This window comes from Sarcophilus harrisii, chromosome 4 (assembly GCF_902635505.1).
Source record: "Sarcophilus harrisii chromosome 4, mSarHar1.11, whole genome shotgun sequence".
Lineage (NCBI taxonomy): Eukaryota > Metazoa > Chordata > Mammalia > Dasyuromorphia > Dasyuridae > Sarcophilus > Sarcophilus harrisii.
Window position 1 is genome coordinate 322,327,908 of NC_045429.1, and position 17,550 is coordinate 322,345,457.

The window sequence follows — 17,550 nt, forward strand, 5'->3', positions numbered from 1 at the left end:
GTTTCATTATTTATTAAAGAATTTTGTTTTATTTTTTTCTCTTTGAGATTCAATGTCCACGATAAATAAATCATGACAACATACCAATATTATAATATTATTAGAGTGTGCATATTAAACATTTATTTCATTAAATATTTTTCAATTACATGTAAAATTTTTTGAGAATTTTCTAAATGCTCTCCAATCTTCCTGTTTTTCCCTCCTCCTTGAGAAGACAAATATTTGCCTTAAAAAGACAGCTTTCTACTTCCTTTCTTATAGCATAGTAGTATTCCATCACAATCAAAGTTGTATTTCACAACTTGTTGAAGCATTCCCCAATAGATGGGCATCCTTTTGATTTACAATTCTTTGCTACCAGAAAAGAGTTAATGAACAGACTTCTAATACCACAGATAATCAACTAATTTGATGGTTTCAGAAAAACCTTGGAAGACATATATGAATTCAAGCAAAGTGAAGTGAACAGAACCAGGAGAACATTATGCACAGTAGTAGCAATACTCTACAATGATTGGCTGTAAATGACTTAGGTAGAATGATCAAGACAATGATCTGAGGTAATTCTGAAGGATGATAAAAGGTGAAAAATGCTATCCACTCCAGAGAGAGAAATAAACTTTGAATATAGATTGAAGCATACTTTCTTTTTCCATAAGAAATGATGAATGGGCTCATTTCAGAAAAACCTGGAAAGACTTACATGAACTGCAGCTGAGTGAAGTGAACAGAACCATGAGACTATTATATTCAGTAACAAGATTTTTATATTCAGTAACAAGAAGATTATGTGATCATCAACCACAACAGACTTTGTTCTTCTTAGCAATGGGGTGATCTAAGACAAGTCCAATAAACTTAGGATGGAAAATATTATCTACATCTAGAGCTAGAACTATGGAGACTAAATGTGGATCTTTTCTTGTTTGCTTTTTCTTTCTTATAGTTTTTCCCCCTTTTGACCTGCTTGTTCTTGTACAACATGGTAAATATAGAAATGTTTAAAAATACTGTACATATTTAATCTTTGTCATATTACTTGCTGTTGTGGGGGGGGGAAGTAAAGGAGGGAGGAAGAAACATTAAGAACAGAAAGTTTTACAAAAATGTATGCTGAAAATTATCTTTACAGGCATATTGAAAAATATAAAACTATGTTTTAAAAAGTATTATTTCCTTATACAAAACAAAAAAGACTACACACGAAGTTATATATCTATGATGTACAGCTTTTTTGGAAATACTTTTAATAAAATATTTCCAATATTACCCTGCTTGTCTGTATCCTCAACTTCCTCAGATTTCTTGTTTATGTTAATGATTTCCCTACTTCAGTCTGTTTTTATTAATATTTCTCTTCCAAACCTTTCCCACTTCCAAATAAAAGATTTTCCTTTTAATGAATATAGTCACACACACAGAGACACTGACTGTCTAAAAATATGTATCTCATGTAATCTTTGTCAACTATCCCCTGCCAAGACATGGGAAGCAATTATGATGTCTTCTGGAGTCATGACTGGTCATTACATCCATCAGAGATCTTAATTTTTTTACAGACTTGTGTTCCATTGCAATGTTCTAATCATTTTAAAAAGTGTTTTGATTTCTCACTTCACTCTGCATCAGTTCATACATGTCCTCTCAGGTTTCTCTGAATCCACTTTCATTATTTCTTATCATGCATCATATATATCTTTATTCTCCAATGTAACAGTAAATTTATAAATATTCTTTATATAGGTTCTTTCCCTCTTTCTGAAATCTTTCTTGGACATACACCTACCCTAGGAGTGGTACCACTGGGTCCAAAGAATGCACAGTATAATGAATTTATAGGTTCAATTCCATACTACTTTTCAGAATGGTCAATTCACAGTTCCACTATTTTTAGTCTGCTTATCCTATTACAGCTATTCTAACCATGTTCACTTACATTTTTTGTTTTTACAATCTAAAAGTTATGAGACTGAACCTCAGACTTATTTTAATTCCCATTTCCCTTTTTGTTTGCGACCCAGAACACCTTTTTTCCTATGGCTCCTGGTACCTTTCTTATTTTTAGAAAGGCCAGAAATAGGGGCACAGGAAAAAAAGTGTTCCATGTCACATGTACAAGGTAGTTTATACCAGCAGGATGAAGGAGTAGGGGCAGGAGGTCTTAAGCCAAACTCCTGATCTGCAAGATAGAGGTGACATGACCTTTGTCTTGCTTTCACGTGTTTGGTTGGTTGTTTTGGGGGGAGAGGAGGAAGCTATGGAGTACAAGCTGAGGGCCAGAAGCAGGAGCACAGAGCACTGCACAGGGAAGTCAGCCTAGGTTTAGTTGTTGAGATTTTTTGGAGGCAGTAAGGGGAGTTTGGAATGAAGACTTCTTTCAGAATTCTTTATATAAAGCTAAATTTGCATAGCATTAAGTAAAGCAAGAACTGTCTGTCTAGACTGCTATTCAAAGAAGTGGTGGAGTCCAATGAGGATTATTTAAGGCTGGGGATACTTAGATGTCAGAAGAAAGGATGGCAGAATGGGAGAGATTGAAGATCCCAGAGGTGACTGATACTACACTCTGCTGGGGAAGATGAGAGGCTATGGGATCAAGGGTACAGGTAAAGGAGTTGGCCTAGGCAAAAAAGAAAAATCATTTCTTTATCAGAGAGAAGGAAAAAAAGATCAGAATATTATATCTAGGCATTTTGAAAGAAAAAGAGAGAAAAGTGCTCTAAACTCAATTTTCTCAATAAAATATGAGGCCCTGACAAAGTCCTCATCAGAGAGAGATTTAGGAGGAGGATTTCTGGAAGATCTAAAGAGAAATGAGGTTTGAAATAGTTTGGGGACCCAAATAGATAAATGGTCAAAGGATATGAATAAACAGTTCTCAAAAAAGAACCAAAAAGTATTCATAACCACATGACAGAACACTCCAAAATCATTGAGAGAAGCAAATGAAAACACTGGGGTTTTATCTCATACCCTACAAATTGACAAAAATTACAAAAATGGCAACAAATAATGTTGGAGAGACAGTGGAAAGATAAGGCAACTAATACATTTTTGGTGACACTGTGAAATGATATAGACATTTAGAAAGTTATTTGAAATTATACAATTTAAAATATTCTTTGAGCCAGACTCCATCAATAAGAAAAAAGCCTCCATATTCTCCAAAATATTTATAACAGCACTTTTTGTGATAACTAAGAATTGTACACAAAGTAGACATTCATTAATTAGGGGCTGGATAAACAAATTGTGGTACATGAATGTAATGGAACATTACTGTGCAGTAAGAAATGATGTGTATGATGAATACAAAGCTTAGAAAAATCTGTATGAACGATGCAGAATAAAGTAAACAGAACCAAGAAAACAATATACACACCATAACTACAACAATGTAATTAGAAAGAACCACACACCATAAAATCAAAAGTAAATGTAACAAAATTATAAATATCCAGCAGAACTCAAATAAAAAATTATGAAAATATACCTCTAACTTAACCCCACTTGGAGGTGGGAGACTCAGGTATACCTTGCACATGTTTTTGGATCCAGCTTAGATCAGTTGATTGATTTATTTTTTCCTCTCTAAAAAGTACTATTTGTCAAATGGGTTGAATCTCTGGGAAGGGGAGAGATACTTGGGATAACTATGATAATATAAGAAACAAAATATTGGGGAGAAGGGAGAAGATTCCTAGATTATTCAAAAACTTCCTTTATTCATAGTTTGAAAAGGTTTCATATTTCTTGTTCTAATTTATTTATGATATAACCTTTTATATCTAAGTCATGTCTCAATTATAGTATAAAATGTTGGTTTAAGCCTACTTTCCATCAGAATTGTTTCTAGTTTTCTCTGCAGTTTTTACTGAAAAGTATGAACCTCATAGTTGAAACCCTTGGATTTATTAAAAAACCAATCCACTATGCTAACTTACCTCTGCATCTTATATAATAAATTTGTTTCACAGATGAAATTTTTAAATTTTAACCATTATGAAAGTTTTGATGATTGTTTCTTTGGAATATAGTTTGAGATGGTAGTATCCAATTACTACTGGTAGCACCCCTAGAACTATATTCAATACTAATGGTAACAATAGTCGTCATTTCTTTAACCACAAATTTATTGGAAATGCTTCTATACTTCTAGCAGTTCCATTACATATAATGACTACCTCTTGGTTTTACCTACCTTTTTTGCCACATTAAGAGATAGTCCATTTATTCCTATATATTTTAAAGTTCTTTTCACTTAAAAGAATGCTGTATTTTGTCAAATTCTTGGATCTATTATTGTAAGTCAGGTGAATTTTTTTTGTTATTATTAGCCTATCAATTTATAATTTTCCTAATATTTAATCAAATCTGCATTTCTACTATAAATTAAACATAGTCATAGTATATAATATTTAAAAGTTTTAGTCTCTGCTAATAAATCATTTACTATTTCATATGAATAGTCATTAAAGTCTATGGAGTTTGTCCCTCTTTGGCTTAGGTATCATGGTCACATTTGTCTCATAAAAATATGGTAGAAACCTTTCTTTTCCAATTTTTGCAAACAACTTATTTAATACTGGAACTAAATTTCCTCTGAATACCCAATAAAAATTTATTGGTAAATTCATCTGGTCCTGGACATTTTAATTTTGGTAGGAATTTCTTCAATTTCTTTTCTTTTCTTTTCTTTTTTTGAAACTCAGTAATTTAAATTTTCTATTTTTGTTTCTGGCAATCTGGTTATTTTACATTTGGATAAATATTCATACATTTCAGTTTTCAATTTTCCTGGCATATAATTAGGCAAAATCCTTTCTAATAATATCCTTTATTATCTCTTAATTTATGAATTCTCCTTTATCAACCTTGATATTGGCAATTTGGTTTTCCTTTCATTTTTGGAAATCAGATTATCATTCATTTTTGTCTTCTAATGGAATGGGGAAGGAAATGGGAAACTCAATTTTACATATAATTTTAATGGTTTTTTCTTTTTAAAATTTTATCTCCTTTGATTTTCTATGTGTTTTTTTTATGTTGCTTTTCATTTTTTCCTTTTTAAAACCAATATCAATTTTTGATACTGGGTTTTTTTTTAATCATCTTTTGTTTTTACATCACTTATGCTTCTACTGTATTCTTCACCCAACCAATTCCCAGAGAACTACTCTTAATAATAAAATACAAAGAATGAAAGAACAAGTTGCCAGAAATGTCTAAATGCCAGGAAGTCTGAAAACGAGTATCCCAGATCCATGATCCCCCACTTCACAAAGGAACAAGAGAGATGACTTCTCATAATTCTTGTGTATTTGCTATTTTTGTACCACTCTCCTTTTTCTGGTAAAGATGAGCATCAGATAAAGATATACTTATTTTCCTCTATCCATTCCTGTTTTTATGGTCTTTTCCACACAAACACTATGTAAGTGAAATAGTTATGTTCTTCTCTTTTATTCCTAACTTCTTTCCTAGTGTTTTCCTTTTGCTTTCTCGAAACACAAGAAATCCACATCTAGGCTCTGTGCATCTTGACCTGGAAAAGATTAAAATGCTAAAGAAATGCATCTCTTCCTCTATCAGAATGTAAGCACTTACTCATCATAATTGGACTTCCCCCAACCACTTAAATGCATTCTTTTCTAGTTTTCTGTTGCAATTTCAAAGTTTCTACTGATCCTCAGTCTTTCCATTATGAATTTTTAAAAGTCCTCTATTACATTAAAGGTCAATTCTCCCTCTATAAAATCATACTCAATTTTGCAGGGTAAGGGAATATTTTTGTTTGTAAATCTCTCTCTTTTGCCTTTTAGAATACTACTTTACAAAATTTTCTTTCCTTTATTATAGTTGCTGTTAAACCTTGGATGAAGATACTACATTTGGTACCTAGGGTATGAACTGTTTGTTTCTTCCATTTTTTTTTTCTTTGATTTGGAAAATTTAGATTTGGCTAAGATATTTCTATGTGTTTACAATTTGGGACTTTTTAAAAAAAGGTTATCAGTTAATTATTTCTATTCACTTTGCCTCTGCTGCTTATAATAAAGCTGATAGATTTAATTTTATGAATTCTTGAAATATTGCATCCAAGGATGCAAGGGGGCAGGGATGTGTTGTTTTCATGAAGTCTGATGATTCTAAATTATTTTTCCTTCACTTGTTTTCCAGATAGTTGTTTTTAGTTGTAAATTGCTTATTTCTTCTATTTTTTCCCTATCTTTTGGCTTCTAATATTTCTTGTTGTCTTACAAAGTCATTAAGTTCTATTTATTCAATTACTTTGGTAAGATTTTCTTCCTTCTGTTCTAAGGTATCCCTCCAGAACTTTGATGTTTACATTTCTTGCTTCATTTCTTCCAACCATTTATTTATTTAAAAAAAAAAAAAAAAAGTTTAAAAAGTTCTATGGCCAAACTTTTTGTTTTCATCTGATGTTCTGCTTGTATTAGTTGTGGAACTATTTTCTTCTTCTGGGTCTTGATCTTCTATTAGCCTAATAGTTTTTTTTTTTTTTTTTCCCCATCATTTTTGGTGTTTTAGGTTTACTCATATTTTCAATCTCAGTTCTTGGACTGGGATTTTTTTTTGCTTAGACCAGGCCTCATTTGGATCTATCTTCTCTGTAATCTAGATGCTACTGCTGCTGGATGGAGTGGCTTAAATTAGGTCCTATCATCTGCTTTAATCCTTAGTTTCTATTTCAGTCTCCTGGTGGTCCACTATAGGTTGTAGTGGTCTCTGAGCCTGTGTTTGACTCCTTCTTAAAAAATCTTCAATTGATAACTGGTCTCCTGCTATGGTCCTGAAAGTTCCCAGTGGAATGTTGGAGATCACACTGTTCTTAATCATTCTACACAAAATTTTCCTCTCCCTTGTGCTGGGACTCGGGTACTATGTTGGCCCTGTGTCTTGCTGTGGCTTCCAATGCTCTGAGAACAACCTGGCTGAGTCTTATCTCCTGAGTGATCCCTAGGTGCCAGTTCTGCCTTCCAATTCTGTTCTGACAAACTAAGGAACAGGATCTGGCTACAGGTCCCCAATTACTAAGGGTCATACTGGCTAGCTCTGGATCTGTCTGCATACTTGTCATAGGTTCCTTTCAGTTGGCTTCCTGTTTTACCTGAGCTTGCATTCACTTCTTTGGTAAAGCTCTTCTCCCTGTCTATAGGCCTTTTTTGTGCACTTCTGAACTAGATGGCAGAGTGTATGGTATTTTTTTTTTCTGGTTTTCTTCATCACTTCCTGGGTTTTTTTTTTTTTTTTCAGATATTTGCTGGAATTTATATGTGAAATCTAGGCTTCTCTATAAGCATTCATTTTGCCATCTTAGCTAGAAAATTATTTCAAATTATTAACAACCATAACTATAAGAGAAATGGAAATCAAAGACTTTTCGCTTTAAATTCTCCTAATCCTTGATTGACAAAAATAGCCAAAGTTAAAAATAGTCAAGGCTGGAAAGACAGTGAAAAGACAGGTATACTGATACTTTGGTGGTAGAAATGTAAATTTGTTCAAACATTCCAGAAAGGCATTTGTAATTATGCCTCAAAAAAAGTTACTAAAATGCCCATACACTTTGATCTTATTTCTAAGTGTAGGACTCAAGAAGGTAAAAATGAAGTAGCGTCATAACACCCAAAATATTCATCACAAAATATTTAATGACTTCAAAGAACTATTAAGAAGAATTTTTTAAATGAAAGGAGATTAAAAAAGACAAGGTAAAAGACAATGATCTAAAACTACAATCTTTACTTTAACACAAGAAATAATACAAACAAAAATTGAAATCAATGGAAATTGGAAATTAAGTGATATTTTAATTTCTACAATAAACACTTTAACATATTTCATGATTCAGTACTATTAAGCAAAAAAATAATAACAGCAGGTACAAGCAGATTTGCATAAGCTGAAAGCAAAATTAGATCATTTAAGGGGCCAAAACCCAAAATCCAAATCACTAAGTTGAATTTGTAGTAGTCACTAGACTCAATAAATGTTTTGGTCACTATACTTCAATACCATCTAAAGGATCACATTAGCATCTGCCTTCCCCAATAGTAAGCAACTTGTCCCTTTTCAAATTATCTTATCTTTACCCACCTATGTTGTATATCCTCCCAAATAGAATGTACGTTCATTGAGATCAGAAGCTGTTTTATTTTTTGCCTTCATATTTACAAAGCCTAATGTATTACCTGACATTTAGCTTAATATGTTTTGGTTAAATTGAGAATGGGGGATGGAGGGGAAAGGTGTGTTAATGAAAGGGCTCTAGGAAAAGAACTGTAATGAAATGAGTCTCCAATGACTGGTTTCATCAATGTTTTAACTTCTCCGAAGAAATAATATATGCAAAGAACTCTGTAAACTTTAAAGCACGATAAAATAATCAGCTATTACTGTTATTGTTACTGATTCTGGATGACCCCAAGAAAAGTTATCACTTCACTGACTTCTTTCTTTCCACCCCAGTTTAAGGGAAACATATTCTTGTCAATTAGAAAACTAAATAAGGTTTAACTGACTAGAACCATGTTAAATTAGTATCCTTGTTATTATTTAAACCAAACCAAAACAAACTCCATTCCCTTATATGGTCTAGCAGGTATCTGGTAGTATAAATAGAGCACCAGGCTTGAAGTCAAGAAGACCTGAGTTCAAATCCCATCTCCAATACTTATTAGTTAATGTGATTCTGGGCAAGGCATATAATTTCTGTCTGCCTCGATTTTTTCAACTGTTGTGAGGATAAAATAAGATAATATTTATAAAGCACTTAAGAAAAGGCACTTAATAAATTCATTTCCTTCCTTTCAATATACATCCTTTGCCACTGAATGACCTTTTGTAATAACAACAAAAAAGATTAGCAAACTACATATACCTCTATACACCTGTTCTAATCCCCCAATACTACTGAGAAGGAAGTATTTGACAGGACTCAAGTTGATCAATCTGAATTTGGCTGTCTGTTAACACTTTTTTCATATTCTATTTACTGTAGTCCTTGCATATACTATTCTCTTTGTAATTCTACAAATATTCCCATGTTTCTCTGGATTCTTCATATTCATAATTTTTATATTTATGAGAATATATCTTTACAACTAGTTTGAAAATAACTAAGGAATCAGGTAACAACTATTACAGATACTTTTCTATACCAGTATACTTCTGTGAAGTCCTTCCTGTTCTATTACTCGTAAATCCCACTTTTAATTCTCCCAGGTCTCAGTCATCATCTGACTATACTATATCTATACTATATCTGACTGACTATAGCTACTTTCTATTACACTAAAGTATCTAGATGCCATTTCAACTTTAAGAACCAATAAATACAGGCTACAGGGCTTATCAGTCAACTAACATTTATTAAGTAAGTATATCCTTGGTGCTGGGCACTGTGCTAAGTGCTGAAGATACAAAGAGAGACAAAACAAAAACAAAACACTGGTCTCTGCTCTCTAGGAGTTTAGTCACATTGACTACTATTAGTCTTAGAGAAGCAGCCCAATGAACAAGAGCACATGTCTTGGAGAAAAGACCCGGAGTTCAAATTCTACTTCATACAGGATCTGAACTAGTTGGGTGCTCTTAAACAAGTTAACTTATTTTCTCTCAGTCTCAGTTTTCTCATCTGCAAAAGAAGTACCTAGATTTCACACAGATGTTGTGAGGATCAAATAGAGTTATCACAGATAACAAAGTGCTTTACAAATCTTAAAAGTGCTATAGTTATTCTTATCAGTGTTGTTTCCATCAATCCTCAAATACAAAGGAAAAGGATCTGTACTTTGCTTGGCTATTCACTCTCAGATCAGAATAAGCAATGCATTCACTTAATCTTAAAATACTAAGATAACACTATATTCTCATTTCCTGCTCTGTGTGTGTATGTATGTATATTCATGTTTAATTCACATTAGTGAATTCCTTAAATACAATGAAAGGCTGAAGTTCATGAATTCTTAATAAAAAGATCTTAATATAGAAACAAGAGATGAAAAACTCACTTGGATCAGCTAAGTTATTTCTGTATCCCACTGAAACAGACTCTCTCCTCTACACAATGTTTCCAGAGGCGGCATACTTTTGACATAAAACTGCACCAAAACTTTAGATTCCATTTCTGGGATCTCTAGTTCTGATAGATAAGCTTTTATCTTAATCTGGCCTCTTGATTATTTCCTAGGCCCTCTCTTTCCACTTCTTTATTCCTCTCTTTCCGCATCTTTCTAGCTCCACCCCATTAGAATGTAAGTTCCTAGAGGACTATCATGGTTCTCATTTTTGTATTCCCAAACACTTGGCATAGTGCCTACAGCATACAGTAAACAACAAATGTTCCACATATTTAAAATAATGTTGCATTAAATTTTTTCTGGAAGGAGATAATGGTAGGATATGGTCTAGTGTGAGAAAATCTGTTACAAATATCAAAGCTGCCAACCCATCCACTAACTTGGTAGCCACTTTCTAGATATCTAAATTGATTATCTGAAAAGAATCAGCATGCTTCCCTTACTCTGCAGTAGGGAGAATGAAGCAGAAGTGAAGACTTTCCCCAAGGTCACACAGAGTCAGTAACAACAACAAGCGATGACATTTATATCATACTTTAAGGTTTGCAAAGTACTTTACATATATTATCTCATTTGATCCTCAAAACAACCCTGTGAGGTAAGTGTGCTATTAATAATCTCCATTTTACAGATGAGGAAATTGAGTAACAGCCAAGAACAGGAGTCAGGAGTCTAGACTCCTAGTCAGTCACTATGCTACCTTTAATCTGGTAAAAAGTTAACTTGTTCTTGAGACAATCACAAACCAAGTAGAGTCACATCACAAGCACTATCCCAGAAGCAGGAAGGAGAAGCCAAAAGAAAAGGAATAAAACTGCAGCACAGACTATTTAAAAAAAAAAAAAAGTGATCACATCTAAACATAATGCAATTAGATGCACTTAGTCTTGCATCTTGGTTAACCTTACGTAACTCCTTCCTATTACATCACTCAGAAGAGTCGCTAATGGACCAGGCACCTGGGCAAAGGAAACTAAATTTCATATGCTATTATGATGCTGCATTTAAATGGCTATGGAAACACTGGTCCAGCTAGGAGCCTAAAATAAACCTAGATGCCAATCCCTGTGGAATATGTCACCAGGGCTGTTTCAACACTACATACAGGTGCTCATGTCCCAAAGAAACACTATGATTCTGAAAGTTACTTCTGAGACATATTTGATTTGCTGACAAATCATACAAACAGGCTTTTCAATCCAAACCAAAAAAGAATACTTGTGCTTGATAAGAAAAGCCCAGGTACAGATGGGAGTGATCTGTAAAGTCTTTACTTAGATATTCTTAGATCAGAATAATCTGGATCTTAAAATACTAAAAAGCAACACTTCATATATCTTTTGGAGGACAAGGCATAAGCTCATGAGGTCTCTGAAAGAAAAATACTTTCTCTTCTCCAAATTGTTAGTAGATGGCCATATGGGAAAAGACAAGTCTTAGTAGGCCTTTAATGAATGTTTCTTGACTTAAAATGAATATTCACATTCTAGCTAATAGTAAATATAAGAATAAATAAATTCTGTACTGACTACCATGGTCAGGAAAATTGTCAGAAGTCTGAGAAAGGAAGGTATAAATGAAGCACATGGAGTCAGAACAACAAATAACCTACTTAAGACCCAAGGAAACTTAGTTCTGGTTGGCTTTAGGACTGGGCCAAAGGCTCAGCAATTTCAAGTGAAAGCTTCTGACTGCTGGTAAATTTTCCACATTGGTTTTCAGCCAAAAGGAGCACCTGCCAGCCAGAATCCTTTTTGTGAATTTATTCATTGGCAACTTTAAAGCACTAAAGAAACCAAACATTAAGGTTGATTATTTTTAAAAACTTAAGGAGCCACTGACACTCTGCATGACCCAGGAAGCCATTTTAAATTCCCCTGATCTCCACATGCCCACTCCCCTTAGAGCTTGTGCTATATGTAATTAAAAAAAAAAAAAAAAAAAACCCAACCCTGGAAAAAATTCAAATACCCAATGTATTGGAAAACACATAAGCAAGCTGTGGTGCATTAATGCAAAGGGGAACTACATTTCCGGAAAGAATGGCAAATATAAGAATTATGGATAAATGTCAAAAAGATCGATATGAAGAATTATAAAGAAAAAACACAGAACTTAAAATATTAGATATATGCTGCTTATATCTATGTAAAATATATTTATGCTATCTAGGGGAAGGGGCAGGGAAAGGGGAAAAAAATTGGAACACAAGGTTTTTATCCTTGCATGTTTTGAAAATAAAAAACTTCAATTAAAAATATATCTATGCAATCATGAAGTAATAATAGACAGAAATACAGATAGAGAAATATTTGGCATTTACTATGTTCCAGGACACAGAGAGTAAAGAATTTCCAGCTGTTTGCATATATCATATATATTTTATTTTTTAACAAGTTAAAAGTTGATTAAATATAAAATTAATCTTTAATTGAATCCCTATTTGTGTGTTCAAAAATCTTAAATTTACCAAAACTATTTTTGAGTTTATCTAAGCTAAATCCACAACTTTCTAAGCATTCTTTTGATATGCCCTAATCTGAAAAAACTAGAATACTCAAGCAAAGAAAAAAAACAACATTTTTTTATACTTAACATTCATTTATCAGTTAACTTAACTACATTTTAACTAATTCGGAATTATATGTCAGAATTTGTCCATTCAGTCACCATAAGATAATTTTTCACAATGACTTCAAAACTAGTAGATAATTCAAAGTATAAGTCACTGGGTTGGTAGGCAAGGAGACAGAGAAGTCATATAAAACTAGAATTGTAAACAAAGTTAACTCCTGAAGCCAAGACAAAAACAACAATTCATAAACATGGCAATAACCAATACAGAAATGACCGAGAAGAGAGTTTGAGTCTAAAAATCAGAAACTAGCTCTTTTATTGTCTTAAGATCAAGAAACTATGAAGTCTAGCAGAAAGGAGTCAAAAATTTAAATTACAATATACAAAAAGATAAGGTAGCAAAAAAAAAAAAAATTTTTTTCAAAAGTCCATAGAAAGAAAATCAGAATCCCCTTGCACTTGAAACATATGCAAATGAACAATAAACATCCACTTCCTGAGGACATAAATAATATTTATTACCATAGCATCCAACTGCAAAAAGCAGCATCTTCCAAACAAATTTCCAAATGAATTTCAATTTTAAGAAAGAAACAGCTATTGCTCAATTTGCATTTGGAGGGGTGGGGAGGAGGAAAGAGGGGTGGAATAGGAGGAGGTTAAATGTGTATTCCTGTGAGCGTTTATGTAGAAGACCCAGCTGGAATCGGCAATCACTTCTGCCACCAGAAAATGGATTACAGTCTCTTCCTGTGATGGGGCCTCTCTCCCTGAATGACATCTTCATCTAAAGACCCCCTTCATAAAGAGCCAAGACTGTTTATTCCTCAGTCTCCTTTGTCTCCCCAAGTGAGAAATCCAATCCAGCAGAGAACTAACTTCTACCAAGCCGACTCCCTAAATATCAGGCCTCCCAATATCAATGACCCAGATGGCTGAAACATTTCAGGCCTTATCCAAGCAAAGAAATTGGGGGAGGAGGGAGAAGGGTGTAGAAGACACAGGCAGTAAACAAGGGTGTGCTTGTAAGTTACAGATATCCACTCACGTTTATGGAAACAGGTACAAACTTAACAAAATATGTTTGGTTCTACTTTCTTTATGTTCCGCCGACCCTTTGTTTTCCAAAGCTGCAGCATTAATCACTCCATTTCCCCCATCCCTTATGCAGACCGCCATATGGAAGAGTGATGTTATTGCTTATAGCCTGCGGGCAAGAAAAGCCCTTTAATTCCCAGTCCAAATGGGTGGATTGGTAATAAATAGTCAATAGGCCGGTTCCCAAAGTGTTTTTTTCAAGAAGTCCAAATACGCTTAAGATTTACATCTTCAGGTCATATCCATTTCTATTTGAACCCTGCAAGAGCAACTTTTTTCCCCCCCGATAGCTCCCATTTCTAGCCTTTCCAAATGTACTTCCAAACCTTGAAATGTCATCATTCCTTGGGTTCCTATAAAGAGCACCACCACCCCCTCTTCAGCTCACAATGTTTCTCCTCCGAGCCTGGGTTAATAAGAACACTGCACTACACCTACCACTCCTCAGGACGCAAATGACCGGACTTGCTTTTACGAAGTTCTCCATTAGCAACTATGTAATGGTCCGAGGGCAAAGATAAGGGCAGACCGAATTCCTACGCAATAAAGAACTAAATATATATTTAATATGTACTCTGTGTTGCTTTTTTCCCCCACGGAACTTCCCGGCCCAACCTCCTTAACGCCTACTCTGACCAGGCTGGGCCTTTGCTTTCTGGCAGGTTTCTGGGCCGTGCACAATGCGGTCCGTGTGGCTCCTCTGGGGGGTCGGGAACCCTCAGCCCCATCTGCACCCCCGCCCCCTCGCACAGCGCACTAAATGCCCTACGGACGCCCGAGCCCCAGGGCCCGACGGGGCGCGAGGAGGCCCGGAGGACCACCTCCCACAGAGTCGGAGAGCCCGAGGGCCCTGCTCCGAGTTCTGCAGCCGGCGCTCGCCCGAAGCCCTGGTGCAATGACTTAGCACCGGGGAGAGCCGCCGGGCCCCACTGCACCTGCCCGGGCCCGGCCGTAGCGGCTGCAGCCCCCGGCTCCCGCCCCAGGGGCTGGGGCTGCACCCCGCTCCCGCCTCCGCCCCGGGCTTCCTAGGAAACTCGGCCCCCACGCGGGCTGAGGAGCCCCCGCTCCCAGGCGCCTCAGCACCCCCGCCCCCTCCCCCGGCTGCCCGCTCCGGGCCCTCCCTCACCTTGGTCTCTTTCACGTGCTGCTTGACGCCCTCCGGGTACCACTGCACGCGCACGTAGCCGCGGCGCAGGGGGCTGGCGCGGCTTTCCTCGTTGCCCGGGCCGCCGGACTCGGAGCCCCCGGAGCTGCCGCGGCCCTCCTCGCCCTCCGAGTCCGAGTCCTCGCCGTGGATGAGGCGCACCAGCCCGAAACGCACCGAGCCGCGGTAACGGCCCGACACCAGGTCGTGGGAGAAGAGAAGGCGCTGCGAGCCGGCAGCCGCTGGACCGGGGCCGCACACCGGCGGCCCACCCGCCGGGGCCGGAGCGACGGGCGCGGGGGCTGCGGGATCCGCCATGACTGCTCAGCAAGAGTCTCAGGCGGCGCTGGCAGCCCGGACTAAGGGAAGCTGAGGGGGGGGGGGGAAGAGGGCGGGAGGGGAAAGCCGCGGGGGAGGGGGCGGGGCTAGGGGCGGGAGTAAGGCTACGGGGCGGAACTGCGGCGCGATGACGTAAGACGTGCCGCTCGCCGTTGTCAGGGAACAGAGGATGCGGTTGCTAGGAGCCGAGGCCAGCTCTCGCTAGGAGTAGCCCAGGGGATGGACGCGGAAGAGAGGAAAGAATCCACGGAGGAGGCGGGGCCCAGACTTGGGGGAAAAAGAAAAATGGACTCGGGGCAGAGGGTAGCAGAAAGGGGTGGGATGAAGGCTACTGGGTATTCCCGAGCACTCAGTTTATATCTGTAAAGCGCTCTGCAAATCTCAGAGCGCTGTGTAGTGCTAGCAATATTATTATTATGGTTATTATTTCTTTGGAATTGGATTCAGAAAGAGCCTAAAACAAATGCAGCCTCAGAGGCTTCCTACCTATTTGACCTTAGGACAAGTCTCGTAACCTGTCTCAGTTTTCTCATTTGTAAAATGGGGATAATAACAATAGCACTTCCATACATAAACATGTCCTCATTTGGTCCTCACAACAAACCTGTAAGGTGCGTATGTATGAGTTTACATATGTATTTACAAATCCTAAAGCGCTGCAGAATTGCTATCTATCTATTATTATTATTAAATAAAATTATTACTAACATTTTGAAGCTGGAAAACTCTAGTACGACTCTATCCTCAGACACTTTACTAGCTGTGTAATCTTAGGGCAAGTCTGATAACCTCTCTCAATTTCAGTTAATTTCACAATAATAGCATCTCCCTGGTGGTAAGGTTCAAATAGAATTATAATAGTGCTTCACAGAGTTTGTTGTGAGATTCAAATATCAAATAAGACGTGTGTGTGTGTGTGTGTTAGCAAATCCTGAAGTACCATAGAATTGCTAGCTATTATTAGAGTGCTGGGGTCTAGAATACCTGAGTCTGAATCCTGCATCAAACACTAGCTGTATGAATATAAAGCAAATCTTTTAACTTCTTTCTGCCTCAGTTTGTTCATCTGTAAAATGAGAATAGTAGTAGTGAAGCGATGGAGATTGCACTATCTAGTTCAAAATAAACATCTAACAAATTCACAATGGCCATTCTCTTTGCCGAAAGGAAGGCTTATTTCTGGGTATAGGTTACAGACAAAAACAAGAGGTAAAATAGGCACCGATAGGGGCTAATATAAAATAAAGATGGAAAAGCATATAGTTAGCGAGGAAAAGGGCAAGTTCCCCAAGAGAACTCAGAATTAACCAGGAAAAAGGATATTTCTACTCCTGACAGGATCTAAACTAGCTAGGTGCTCTTGAGCAAGTCACTAAACCTTCTCTCAGCCTCAGTTTTCTCATCTGTAAAACAAATACTTAAATTTCATACAGATGCTGTGATCAAATAGAGATATCACAGATTACAAAGTGCTTTGTAAATCTTAAAAGTACAATAGTTCTTATCAGTGTTGTTTCATCTGTTCTCTATTTGGATATTTACTTTCAGGTCAGTATAAGCAATGCATCACTTAAACTAATCTTAAAACACTAAGATAATACTTATTCTCATTTCCTGCTCTCTCTCTCTCTCTCTCTCTCTCTCTCTGTCTCTCTCTGTCTCTCTCTCTCTGTCTTCTGTCCTCTCTCTCTCTCTCTCTCTCTCTCTCTCTCTCTCTCTCTCTGTGTGTGTGTGTGTGTGTGTGTGTATGCCCATGTTTAATTCACATTAGCAAACTCCTTAATTACAGTGAGGTGAGAATAAGCTATTGACTGGCAGGTTAGATTTAACCGGAGTTAGCTAGGGCAAAGAGAAAGGCTCCATTAAAGTGAAGGTAATATAAGAGAGATAAAAAGTGTAACTCATAGTGGTCTTAAAACTGAAGAGAATTTAGCAAAGATCTTTATCATAACCAGATCTTTTATAGAGGAAATACAGTATTAGGAATTTTTCTCAGGGAGAACTGAGAAATAAAGGCTGGAACTCAGAGGGAGTGGTCAGGAGCTAGATGGAATGCACCTGGAAGATCAGGTCCCAGACCTGTCTAAAGATATGTTAATATCTCAAAAGTTGTTTAAAGATACAGAACTTAGGGGGATGGACAATGGGTTGATAAAGAATTTCTTCCTAGATAGTCTAGGAATTATCTGATAATGGCTTCTTCCTGATGGGAAAGAGAGTTAAGTTATATCAATAGCACATATCTCGCAGAGTTTGTTGTGTGAGAAACAAGTGAGATAATGT

The 17,550-nt window shown here is 36.7% G+C and overlaps 1 protein-coding gene across 1 annotated transcript in view; it reads right to left on the minus strand.

Annotated features, from left to right (window-relative positions):
- Window positions 1–15,311, minus strand: part of UBE2O (ubiquitin conjugating enzyme E2 O) — a 78,039-nt gene extending 62,728 nt beyond the window's left edge. The window contains exon 1 of the mRNA XM_031965866.1: window positions 14,911–15,311. Within this exon, the coding sequence (XP_031821726.1) occupies window positions 14,911–15,246 (336 nt within the window). The 5' untranslated portion in view covers window positions 15,247–15,311. The remainder of the gene's footprint in view (window positions 1–14,910) is intronic.
- Between the last annotated feature and the right edge of the window lie 2,239 nt (window positions 15,312–17,550).